Source organism: Dipodomys ordii, unplaced genomic scaffold, assembly GCF_000151885.1.
Source record: "Dipodomys ordii isolate 6190 unplaced genomic scaffold, Dord_2.0 Scaffold2, whole genome shotgun sequence".
NCBI lineage: Eukaryota > Metazoa > Chordata > Mammalia > Rodentia > Heteromyidae > Dipodomys > Dipodomys ordii.
Window position 1 is genome coordinate 20,122,926 of NW_012267218.1, and position 12,747 is coordinate 20,135,672.

A 12,747-nucleotide genomic window follows, 5' to 3' on the forward strand; every position below is an offset into this window, starting at 1 on the left:
GATGCCAACCCCAGCATGGCCAATAAAGACAGAGAATCTTTCTTCCAAGGTCTTCACACTGGCAAACAGAGCACCAGCAGGATAACCACTCTGGCAGGTGAGAGGCAAAAATGTCAGGTAAGGATGGGATGAATATAAGCATGTCTCATAAAGAAACTTGAAGGAAAAGTTCTGGAAAGCCATTTTCTTAGCTCCAAAGATACTGTACATTGTACTTAAAACATAACCTCAGTAAAAACAAAACCAAAAAGGGGGGATCCTGCCAGGTATCAGAGGCTCACACCTGTAATCCTAGCTACTCAGGGGGCTGAGTAGCTAAGATCTAAGGATTGTGGTTCCAAGCCAGCCCAGACAAAAAAGTTCATGAGACTCTTACCTACAATTAACTATGAAAAAGCCAGAAGTAGAATTATGGCTCAAGTGCTAGAGCACTAGCCTTAAACACGAAAGCTAGGGACAGTGCCTAGTCCCTGAGTTCAAGCCCCAGGATGGGCATAAAACAAACAAAAAATCCAAAGGATTCCAAATTCAAACTGGAACCAGAAGCTTCAGCTTCCTTAAGTTCATTCCTTGCCTTCTTCCCAGTTCCATCTCTGTAGGTCTAACTCCTACAGACCCTACACTATAACATTTCTACTCTAGAGACGAAAGCATCTACCATTTCTAGAACTAAATGCAAAGGAGGTTATCACTGAGTTAGACCTGGATAGTTTACTTGGGTGACTCCAAGGTCAGTTTGTTTTAAAATCTACTGGCTCCTGGGTTTACAAGAAAAAGACAACTTCAGGAAATACATTATTTAGGAACATTGTGGACAGCAGTCAAGGGCTGAGAGTTGTTACAGACAATGACACATTTAAAGGAGGCCCCATATTGCTCTTAAATAGGTCACCCAAAGACACCAATTTCTGGAGAACAGCAGCAGTAATGACAACCCACTGGCAGTGTTGCTTCCCAAACAGATCATGGAGACAGGCCTGTGCCACCATGCGCTGTCCTTTCCACCAGCCACAGCCCGTCACCTACCACACAGTCCCCTGTGAGTGAAGCAGAGCAAACCTCTTGACCGGCTAGAAGAAGCTCACAGAAAACATAGGAGCTATCCTTCCGCTTAAATTCCAACTTATTCCCTAAATCTGCAGCTGACATTTCCAAACAATTCCTCTCTTTAACCCCTAGATATCCTTTAGTCTCCTTCTCCCCCCTCCCACTCACCTCCACAACTTCCTGTATTCCTTTCACCAGCACCACTACACACTGCCCAGCCATGATCCTGGCACCTCTGTGATCACTGTTTCAAGGGCATCACAGAGATGCCCAGAGCAATGTTGTTGCCTCCAGACATCAATGGATCTTCTTCGCTGATTCACACAAGCGAGATTGAAGTTTATGATATCTGGAAGTCTTTTAAAAATTTACAAATAGATAATTAGATAGAGGGCCTTGGAAGCGGGTCACACAAATGAGGACTTAGAAAAAGTTTAATCCCATTGTAAATCCACTTTTGTAAAAATTTGCCTACACACACACACACACACACACACACACACACACACACACATGGGGGGGGGAGGAGAGAGAGAGGGAGGGAGGGAGGGTGGAAAAGAATAGCATGAACATAGAATAAGGAAGACTGGTTTTGTTGTTACATGTAAAGAGAAAGAGAAGTACAAAGATCCAAATGGAGACAGACAGAATAATCCAGGAGCTCCAATTTTACCAGTAGCCCTGTGTGCGTTTCTGGGCATTTTCTGGTACCCTGGAAAGCAAAGGTAAGTTGTAAAGAGGCCATTCCCTCCAGTGATGCTCCTCTATGTGCCACAGCTGGGCTCCGACTGCCTCGAGACCCTTGGGTCCGGTTCCCAAGCACTTCACTGCAAATCAAGATCTTGAGGGTGGGAATTAAATACTCATTTCATCAATTTTCATGTTCTTTCCTGCTCTCTTTCACTGGAAGGAGCAAGTCTCCTGAGACCAGCCAAGCTGATAACCTTCTGCACCAGGAGTCTGACATTTTGCTTATCATACACATCCAGAGAGACAACCCTCCATTTTGCAATGGAGACACGGGTCATTTGTGTTAATCGAAGGAAGCCAAGAGCTGAAGAAAAAGGCCATATTGGGCATGGGGACACTCGTTTCCTCCCAGTGACACTTGCCAAACAGGCAGCACTTAACACTTTCCCCCACAATCTCTACCTATGATAGGTTCAGGGGCACCTCAGGGTCTGGGTCATCCATCCTATTCAGTGGGATGGTAGAGACCTTCCCTCCCTGCCTTACTGAGTTGCTATGGAGGCCAATCCAGCACACATGTGCAGAAGAAGATCTGTGAATGGTGAATGTGCTCAACAGCCAAACCCTCGTCAGCAATCCCGTGCTGCCACTGGATTTTACACCCTCTATCAATTCCCCTCCTCTGCCTCTGCCACCTTTCCCACAGGGAAGCACCCAATCTGTGAAGCCAAGTTGATACACAGACCATTCACACAGGGGCCAGGAGACCAAGGGGCCACAGGCAGGCAGACCCTGCTCTTCCTAGAGACTATGAAAACAATCTTGTATATTTTATCTCATTTAGTGTTCCCAAAGACTCCACAAGGTCTGGTTGTTATGATCCCTACTCAACAGAGAGGCAAGATAACAAGGCAGATGGGGGCTCCAAAGACAAACAGATTAGCTTAAACAAACAAACTCAGTTTGGCCTCATTATCTACATGATCCTGGACAAGTGAGCTAATCTCTTACCCCTCACTCTCCCTACCTACCAGGTAAAGCAATACTAGTGTGTTTCGGTGGTGGGGGGCGGGGAGTAACAAAAGCAAATGCATGCCAAACAGTTAGAACAACATAGCACTACACAAGGGTTCTGTGACTACTAGCTGCTGTGGTTAGTAATATGGTTATTAATAAAGAGATTGAAACTTCAAAATCCTTTTCGGAAGACAGTCTGTAAATGGGCCAGCCCAAATTTAAATCCACATCCTTTGCATTCCAGTGGCCATATTCTTAGCCAGCCTGCAAAACTTGGTTCCAATCCCACATTTCTTTGCTCTTCAGGTTCTTCATCTGTAAAATGGGGTCACTTCATGATAACCACCTCATGAAAGCCTGGTAAGGATAAATACAACTGCACCAGAATGCCAGGCATATGGTGGCATTCAAAAATAGCAATGGTGATAACCACATCATTATTATTTTGTCCCAGGAAGTACATCCAGCCCTTGGACAAAGCCCTGCCCAAAGCTTCTCGCTCCAGTTCCATTTCTGGCATCTCACTGCAGAGCTAGACAGCACAGGGTAATAGAAGGAGGGCAGGCAGGAATGAAGGGACAGCAGGTGAGTCCCATCCCCCAAGCAGTCAGTCTGCATCCTACCCCACCCCCACCCCCACCTCTCCTCCCTTGAAAAGGTGGGAGGGGACCCAGATGATGGGCAGCTGCCCCTGGAACTAGAAACTATCATCCCAGGGCAGCCTGCAAAGGGAGATAGAGGCCTTGAAAATAATTAGCCCCCAGTACTGAGCCTGTGGTATCTCATTACCAAATGCAAATGTGAGTTCACACGTGCCACTCCAAGGCTCCTGGCAAAATGCCTGCCCTGACCCTCAACCTCACTAAATGTGGTCCAAATCATTACCCAACTGCCCACCCCTTTGTGCAGCCTTACAGCTGGTACACAATCTCAGTGCAAAGGGAAAGAGAAAGAAACTGCTCTCACCAACACTGAAGAACAAGGAAAAGGGGGCTTATTTCTTTAAAGGATACAGAGATGTTATGGGAGGGGGGAGATTAGAAAAAATTGTTCTTCCCTCAGCAGTTAAAAAGAGGGATAATTGGAGCAAGTGGCAGGCGGCTGTTCTACCATTTAGCATACAGCATACCCAGGAAATCTCACTTGGTAATCAGGAGGAGAGGAGGAAAAAGGAGCAATCAGACCCCTATTCAAGCTCTGGTTAGCGACAGCCCCTGCTGACTGGCTGGCTGGGCTGGTAGAGAGCTGGGGCTGATCCTGTCTAAAATCTGAATGCTAGGTGGGGAGTCAAGGCTCCAGAGCAGCCATCTCTCCTTTGTGTATATTGTCAAGCTTTGCTTCTGTTCTACCTTTTCCATACCGGGGAGAAGTGCTTAGGAATTATTCCTTTCACCCTCTGATTACTCCCTACCTCCCCCAGAGCCCTGTCTTTCCAAAGCCTTCAGAACTGACACAGGTTAGGACAATGCTTTATGTTATAATTCTGGCAAGGTACACTGAGAAGGAGAAGGGAAGATGGCTGTATTTTTACTCAAATGCCTCCGCTCTCCAAAAAGAAGATCCAACTAGTGCATCACTGGTGCCTTAATGATATGCCTGATGTCTCTGGGCATTCCATAAATGCTCACAGGTAAGCAGTCTCCTCTTGGTGTATGCCATCCGCCCTCATTCTGGCTTTGAGAGATGGGGGAAGCATCCCATAATCCTCAATAAAAAAGAAAAGTAATTGAAATTTTCTTTCAGGAAGGCATAGGAAGGCCACAGAGCAGTGATGAGCCATCTATCAAACCAAGCTGGATAGGATGTCAGGCAGTAGGTGGGGGGGGGGGAGGGGTATGGTCACTAGTGTGCTTGTGTTAAGGCCTGGTCCCCATCACAAGTGACCTACACTATACCTCACCGAAAGATCCCAACACTTGCAGATGTAGCAGCTGAGACTCAAAGCAGATAGCTTCTGATCTGGGTAAATGCAAAAGTCAGCACAAAAGAAGTAACCAAAAACAAGCCAACTGCTCTCTCCTCTCCTCTCCTCTCCTCTCCTCTCCTCTCCTCTCCTCTCTCTCTCTCTCTCTCTCTCTCTCTCTCTCTCTCTCTCAATGGAATTGGATGGCATACCTCTTCACTGAATTAATCTGAAGTGTGATCACCCAAAGAAGATATAGACAGACAGACAGATAGATTAAAATATATGACACAGGTAGGTTCATGTCACAAGACAGGAGGAGAAATAACCATGAAGTTGTCTCCATTGTTCCCTGGCTCCACCCTGCCTGCAACAGGCCGACTTTATGTTAAATGAACTGTTCAAGGAAACTGGGACTGAAATTTATATACCTTGGCAGTGAATCGATGTTTCACAACCAGAAGGTTGCTGAGAAATTCAATACGTGTGCATTCATAACTAAAAAAAGTCTTTAAAAATAATCAAACTTAAACTCATTCCAAGGTAATAACAAACTCGCTGTGACCTATGAGGAGACTTTTCCCTAGAGGGAACCAAGGAAATCCCTTCACTGGCCAGTAAAGCTTCAAGGATGAGTCAAACAAAAAATCTGTAGCCCAGGCTTGAGTCTATCCCAAACTAGATGTGCATAGTTTTAAATAGGTACAAATGCCTGTACTTAGTCTATTTTCCAACATTGTTTCTAGTTGAGCACCAAAGCATTTTATTTATAAACAACATACCTAAAAGTAAAAATCTGGGACCTCCTCTCTGCATCCATTATGTTCACTGTGGCTGTTAATTAGCTTGAAAAGCTTGGAATGAAGTTTTCCCAAATAAAAGCAGTGTAGAATCCACTGTACAGCCATCTCCAATGATATTTTATTTGTTTCCTCTTACCCTAGGCCCAGATCTCTCATATCAAGTACCTTTAGTATCTTTTGGATCTTCCCAGCAGAGAATCAGAATAGCTCACTAGATTTTTAAAGAGAGAGCTCCAGCTGAACATCCTTCCTGAGGTACAGAATGGAAACCTTTTGGAGCCATGAAGCCATAGAAACACAAACAGACCAAGCAAACAACAACATTACAGGTAGGCTACAAGAGAATTGACTACCCAGGATGCCTCCAACAGACCCCAACAAAAGCTATATGATGTTGCAGAGCCTGCTCACCTCACCTCCCTGCTCTTCCAACTGATAAATCAAGAGGTTAAAAATGATCCCATGGCAGATGCAACCATCACACAATCCAATGGAAAGGCCCATTCTACACATCAGAACAGTCAGATGTTGGATACACAGGACCCACTGCCAGGACTAAGTCCTGTGGTTTCAGTTCTATGACATGCAATGGAAGAGGAAGGTGGTGTCTGTATTCTTCCTACCCATTTCACTTCACCTTGAGCAAAACAGGCAAGTTTAGCCCATTTATCTTGTTTCATACCGAATTACTTGACACTTCACAGAATTATCTCACTTACTCCCTTAGAGTTAACTATGTGTGGAGGCAACAGTTATTTTCTATTAGTCTATAATACATTATTGTGATTGATTCGACCTCATGACAATCCCTGGAATCAGCTGGCTCCAAGTTCTCAACAGTAAACTCTGTTATCCCCCCAGTATCCAATCCTCACCTCAACCTTTGTACTGCTCCATTCCAGGCCAGCCAAATGTCACAGTTATAACAGAGTTTATTGACTCTACTTATGTATCAGGAGAATAAATGAATGACACTCTGTGTTTGCCTTCTACAAATAGCTATCAATCCATAGCCAAGAGATGATCTGAACCTTGCGGAAAGAACCATTATTAAAACACACATATTGCCTTTAGCTATTAAAATACTGACTGCACACAATCTGTTCTGAAGAAATTCCACTGGAGACTGGAAAAACACACGCTACAAAAATAAATAAAAGGGAGAGAAAAGACAAATAGAATATATACATATATGGTATAGAGATTCTTCCTGCAAAAAAAAAAGTGCTGATTCAAACCTGCCTGGAGGAAATGAGTTCTTTTTAAACACACACACACACACACACACACACACACACACACACACACACACACACAAAAGCAATCAGGGATAATCAGCAAGTTAACAACACACTTTCAAACACCCTGGTCCTTAGAAAGGAAGAATGCCAGCTTTCAATGCAAGTTCTCAGAACAGAACAGATCCTTTTGGGCAACTGAGAAAACAAGTGATCGTGTCAGCGTCTTCCGGCAGAACTTTCTCCAAAGCCAAGTAGCTTTGGAATATCAATCAGCTTCAAAAGGCTCCTGCTTATCAAAATCATTTCAATAGCCACACTCTCCCAGTGGTATCATGAAGTGAGATTACCTCTGCTACTTTTCTTCACCCCCTTATGAGGTCAATGGAGGAAAAATTTAAAGCCCTAGAGGGGGACAATGTGTATGTCTGGCATCTCCCTTTTCAACAGCCCACCCACAGGACAGCAGGCATGCTTCTCCAGCAGAGGAAGGAAGAACAGCCCCAGGGAACATTTCCACACTAACCCATGCACAACCTACAAGGAGGCCTTCATCACCACCTCCGGCACTGTCTTAGTCTCCAGAAGGAGCCACCTGTGGAATAAGTTTTGTTTTCATTCGTAGATACACACAAACATATATGTTACTAAGAGCTGACGTTTACATCAGCCACAACCTGCTTCGGGGGTTGGACTATTCTGGAAATAGGAAAACCTGCAAGTACAAATGTTAATTACAAACCCCAGACCGGTGGGGCTGTACCCGAATGAAGAAAACCTGGGAGTCGGGAATGAGTCAGTTGCCTCACCCCACCCCTGACCTCCCTCAACTCTTGAACCAGCTGGTTCTTCATCTTGATTGGAAGCTTTATAATCAGACCATGCATAAACCCTTTAGCCCATCCACCTTCATTCTTATTGGGCCCATATAAGGAGGACAGGAGGACAGTTTCCTACCCTCCCCTCAGAGTCCAAGTCTCAAAGATTCAGGAGGTACGGAGATAGACCCTTGGCTGGGTCGATCTCATTTCTTGTCCTGCGGTCATCCTGCTGAGCTGTGCTGGGGAAAAGGAACTAAGCTGGAAGTACAGACTCCACATGTAGTCTAACTCCCTCCAGCTCTGTGACTTGAGAACAGAACCACAGCTGCCTCTGGTTGAGTTGCCAGGATTCTCTTCCTGCTGGGATGGGAGAGTGAGCAAAGGATTTCCACCACCTCCCGGGGGAACGGGCCCGATGATCTAACATGCAGTTATAAAGATGCATGTTATAAAGATGCGCTTTCACATCAAACTGGCTTCCATCAGGCCTCGCAGCCAGCACCTAGCAAGAGAGGGGAGGGGAAAGGGTCTTACCTTCTGAGCAGAGGGTGCCACCGTAGCCCGTGGTAGAACAGTCGCAGGTAGGGTGGCCATCCAGGAGGAAGCAGATCCCACCATTTTCACAAGGACGCTCACCGCAGGGTCCCTCAGCCTCCAACTGGACGCCTTGGCTCCCCAGGAGCCGAGGCTCTGAGTTGCCATACTTGAGATCCAGGATTAATCCCTTGAAGCCGGGCATGGCCTGTACTCCATCCAGAGTCAGGGCAGAAGGTCGGATGTCGGATGGGACTCCACCAAGGAACAAGTCACTGACCACATCCATGTAGGGCCGCTGGGCGTGCAGCTCGCCGGACTGGCCCTCGCCGTCCAGCACCAGCACTGTGCGCAGGCGGTCACGGCTCACCATGAGGAAGTGCCAGCTGCTGTCGTTCACCTGCTTGTTGGACAACATCGCCGTCTCCGCGCAATCCATGCTGAAGCGGAGCTGTACCCGGCCATCCACCAGCGAGAGGCAGAGAAAGTCACAGACGCCACCGTCATCCAAGTAGAGGAGCAGCCCCGTGGAGACATTGGTTTTGAACTGGAAGCTCAGGTCACTGCGCGTGCTGGCATCCCAACGGAGGTAACGTGCCCACTGGTTGGGGAGGCCCATGAACTCGAGCCCCAGGCAGAGTCCCAGCAGGGACCCCAGCAGGATGCTCACCTTCAAGGTGAAGAACACCGAGTGGAAGGTGAAGCTCATTGTGGCCACTTAGTCAGGGCCTGGAGGCACACGCAGGCCAGGAAAACAGTCCTTTCAAGGGAGGATCTCCCTTTGGTGGTGGAGAGAGGAAGACAAGACCGAGTGGGAGACAGAGAGCATACAACAGGAGGGAGCTGCACACATAAATATTGGAAGGGTGAGGAAACAGGAAAGAGAACAAGACAGCCCCAGGTGGGCAGAAGAGCAAGAACTCTGATCAAGAGGCAGAAGAAGCAAACAGGGGAAAGTCAAATCAGGCAGAGGGACAGTCTGGAGTGAGGACAAGGTGTCTTTCTCCAAGACAAGATCTCAGCTATCCATGTGGATCCGGAGGCCTTGATTCGAGGAGGACGAAGAAGAGGAGGAGGAAGAGAGGAGTACAGGGGAAGGCAAAGCCTTCAGCAACGTACTCCACCCAGCAGAGCCCCTGAAGCCCAGAACAGGCCTGGGGGCTGGGGTGCCGTAATGGAGGAGGAGTGAATTCGTAAGGTGAGCCAGGTGAAAGGTAGACACAGGCCAAGGACCAATCCTGAAGCTCTGTCTCCTAGCAGCGGTGGGCTTCCGCAAGGAGAGCAGCAAGCAGCTGAGCACTCAGGCAGAGCAGGGCCCAGTGTACAGCAGAAACAGACTCAAGCTTCATGGTGCTAGCCGGAGGCAGTCCTGCCCATCACCCACCTCCCTGGACTCCAGAGGACCTGTAGAGGAAGGGAAGAAAGAAAGGAGAGAAGCAGAAGATTAGGGCTATAGTCAGGGACTCCTACAGCATTGGATACTTCAAACAGGAAGAGGATCTGGTTCTTCTGAGCCTGTGCACAGCCCTGAGCCCAGCAACTCATAATGACACCCTAACTAATGACACATGCAAAAATCATGGAAGTGCCTAAAGCCACATCAGCACATTTTGTGATGTTCGTTTATCGTAAGGTCACACAGCCAAAATTTATCTTTGGGTGCTAACATTTTACGTACTCAAACACCTACATGTAATTTTTTTTTCTTATTTACCTATTTAAAGACATTGATTTTTTTAAAGCCCTTTCCTTTTCGATTTGACAAACTACTGCTTGGGCAAAGGAAGCCTAAGGCAGATTTCCCATTTCTGAAGTATTTGTAAAACTCAGTGGAAATAAATTAGGAGGTGAATTAATGATGAGTATAGTCACCCTCATCTCTTACAAACTATTGAGGGGAAATTCTTATTTTAAAAGGAGAAGAGTGGGGTCAAGTAGTAGAGTACATGCTTGCCTAGCAAGCACAATACCCAAGGTACAAAATCTCTAGTTCTAGAAAAAGTCAAAAGGGAGGAGAACATTAAGGTTAAAAATAATATGAACTTCAAGAAATGGAAACAGGAGGGGATATCTTTTCATTTTTGTATTTTGTTTTTGTTTTTCTCTTTTGTTGCTGTTTTTTCTGTACCTTTTGTCTTGTAAGTTTATCTGTTTGGGGACAATAAGAGGGGAGCACAGAAATGCTGGGATACAGGGTAAACAAGTGCAGCAGAGATAGTCACTAGACACGGTGGAAAATGAACTATACAACTTGTGGGGGAGGAAGTCAGGAGGGAACACTGGGAGAAAGTGAGGGAAGGGGTGACACTGCTCAAAAAGAAATGTACTCTTCAAGTCGTTATGTCGAAAACTTTACAACTTTGGTGCAGGCGGGGGGGCAGGAGGGGAAGATTGGGGGGACAGGGTGGGGGGAGGATGGGAAAGGGAAACAAAGGAGGAGGCTACAATGCTTGATAAGAAATATACTCATTATCTTGCCCATGTAATTGTAACCCCTCTGTACAGTATTTTCACAATAAAAAAAAGAAATGTACTCTTCATCTGACTTATGTATACCACCTTTACAATAACAATTTTAACGGAGGAGAAAATATATACAAAATACATGTTTCAGAAACTCTCATCAGAACTACATTGATGGCATAGCACAGTAGCTTCAATTTATTCCATGTTATTACTAAAAGCATAAAAGATGGCTATGGAGAAAAACATTTTATCAATACTCTAGCTGATTGTAGAGTATATAACTTTTGTATTATTTTAAAGGGAAGGGTGTGAAACATTTACTGTTGGAAAACAATAAGTGGCATCTCCCGTGCATGAAATAAAGTTAAAGAAAATAATAATAATAATAACAATAATTTTAAAAGCCGGTGTTGAATTCTAATTCTTGTATGGGGAACTTTGAGAAAATGTTCTCAACCTGTTTAAGCTTCTGTTTCCTTATTTGAAAAATAAAGTAATACTCTTTTTCCATAACTGAGGATTAAGCGAAATGAGGCATGAGAGGACCCAGTATGAGACCTTGTAGATAGCAGGTGATCAATAGATACCAGGTTGCTTCCTATATCACTTCTTGAAAGGGAAAGGGTGGAAAGAGGAGTTGGCAAGTGTATCTGTCAGTGGATTGAGAACAATGTGTAAAAGCACATTACTTACAAACTTGATAAAAATTGCAGAATGGCTTACAACTCATAGTTAAGAAATGCCAGGTGCCTAGAGAATGTTGTGTGTGCTTTATAATGGCCATAAAACATAGCAGCACCCAATGGTGTTAGTGACCTGGTTTCTGAGGGCAGACGCTGAGGTAGTTAGCTGAGGTAGTTAGCTAATAAGCCAGTGATTTCATATACAGGAATATATATATATATGTATACAGGAATATATATATATGTGTACACACACACACAACATATTAACAAAAGGATGATATATGTGGGGGATGATTCCAATGTTTTAACTCCCTCCAACAGCTATCTCACAATTCAACAAAGTAAGTGCTAGGAAGCTGGAACTTTTGTGGGTGGGTGAGGGAGTCTAAGGGGAGGGAAGTAGACAAATGAAGAAGGGTGGGCAAATGCAGTCACAGTATTCGATGTACATACGTGAAAATGGAAGTAGGAGGCAGGCGCTGGTGGCTCATGCCAGTAATCCTAGCTACTCAGGAGGCTCAGAACTGAGGATCACAGTTGGAAGCCAGCAGGAAAGTTGGTGAGGTTCTTATCTTCAATAAACTACTCAGAAAAAGCCCTAAGTGGCGCTGTGGTTTCTAGTAGTAGAGTGCTAGCCTTGAGCAAAAAAGCTCAGGGACAGCGCCCAGGCCCTAAGTTCAAGCCTCAGGACTGTCACACACAAAAAAAAGAAGGAAGTAGGAAAATTGAGATTGTAGAGTGGGTGTGTGGGAGGTTATAGATGGGGAGAATAATGAAAGTAGTGACACTGATCAAGATGCATTGTACTTATAAACTGACATGTTGGATTGAAATCCCTCTGTACAATTACTTGAAGATTTAAAAAAAAAACTAGACTTAGCTGTGAATGTAATTTCTGAAAGCTGGACAAGTAGTTGCTTCTTGGCACTTTTGGTGATCTACCATGGGTCCCATCAGAGCATCTTGTCACTATTTTTATGATGACCACGATGATCCACAATGCTAGTTAGTACCATGCTTCAAAGAAGAAGATGCTGTCCCTTAACAGGGAACAAATACTATTCCTCATGAACAAATAAATCTAACCAACACAAGTCTCGTTAAACCCTTCAAAAGAAAAGCCTCACTTGTATCAAAGACTTGGTCCAACCAGTGTTTCCTAAATTGTGGCATGGAAGCCTCATGATTGTAAAGGGTGTTAATTGGAACACAGCCAGGGGACATTCTCGATAAGTGTCTTTGCCATCAACTCATAAGGGCATAAATGAGCAACTACTCAGAGTTTGAGAGTTTTTTCTGCGGGTTGATGTCAACTTTGGTAGCATGAAACCAATTATACTACAAGTGTTTATACTACAGAAACAATCAAAACTGCAAATTAGAATCAGTGAATACAATGATGTTTAAGGAAAGTCATGCGTGAAAAGAAGGGAAAGAGATATGTAAAAATCTAAGAAGAATGTGTGAGAAGTTAATAGCCAATGCAAAAGTCTTGAGTCTGGAATAGGCTGCTGTATTTCAAGACTGTTGGAGTGGAGTGGG

At 45.0% G+C, this 12,747-nt stretch overlaps 1 protein-coding gene across 2 annotated transcripts in view; it reads right to left on the minus strand.

The window, feature by feature from the left end:
• Window positions 1-8,762, minus strand: part of Nrxn3 (neurexin 3) — a 1,505,050-nt gene extending 1,496,288 nt beyond the window's left edge. Inside the window, exons 1-2 of one of the 2 annotated variants that reach the window (XM_013014269.1) lie at window positions 8,054-8,672; window positions 5,461-5,465 (exon numbers count right to left, since the gene is read on the minus strand). In XM_013014269.1, coding sequence (XP_012869723.1) covers window positions 5,461-5,465; window positions 8,054-8,672 — 624 coding nt within the window. Of the gene's footprint in view, window positions 1-5,460; window positions 5,466-8,053 lie in introns of both variants that reach the window. The other variant, XM_013014277.1, reaches the window with a different exon arrangement.
• Between the last annotated feature and the right edge of the window lie 3,985 nt (window positions 8,763-12,747).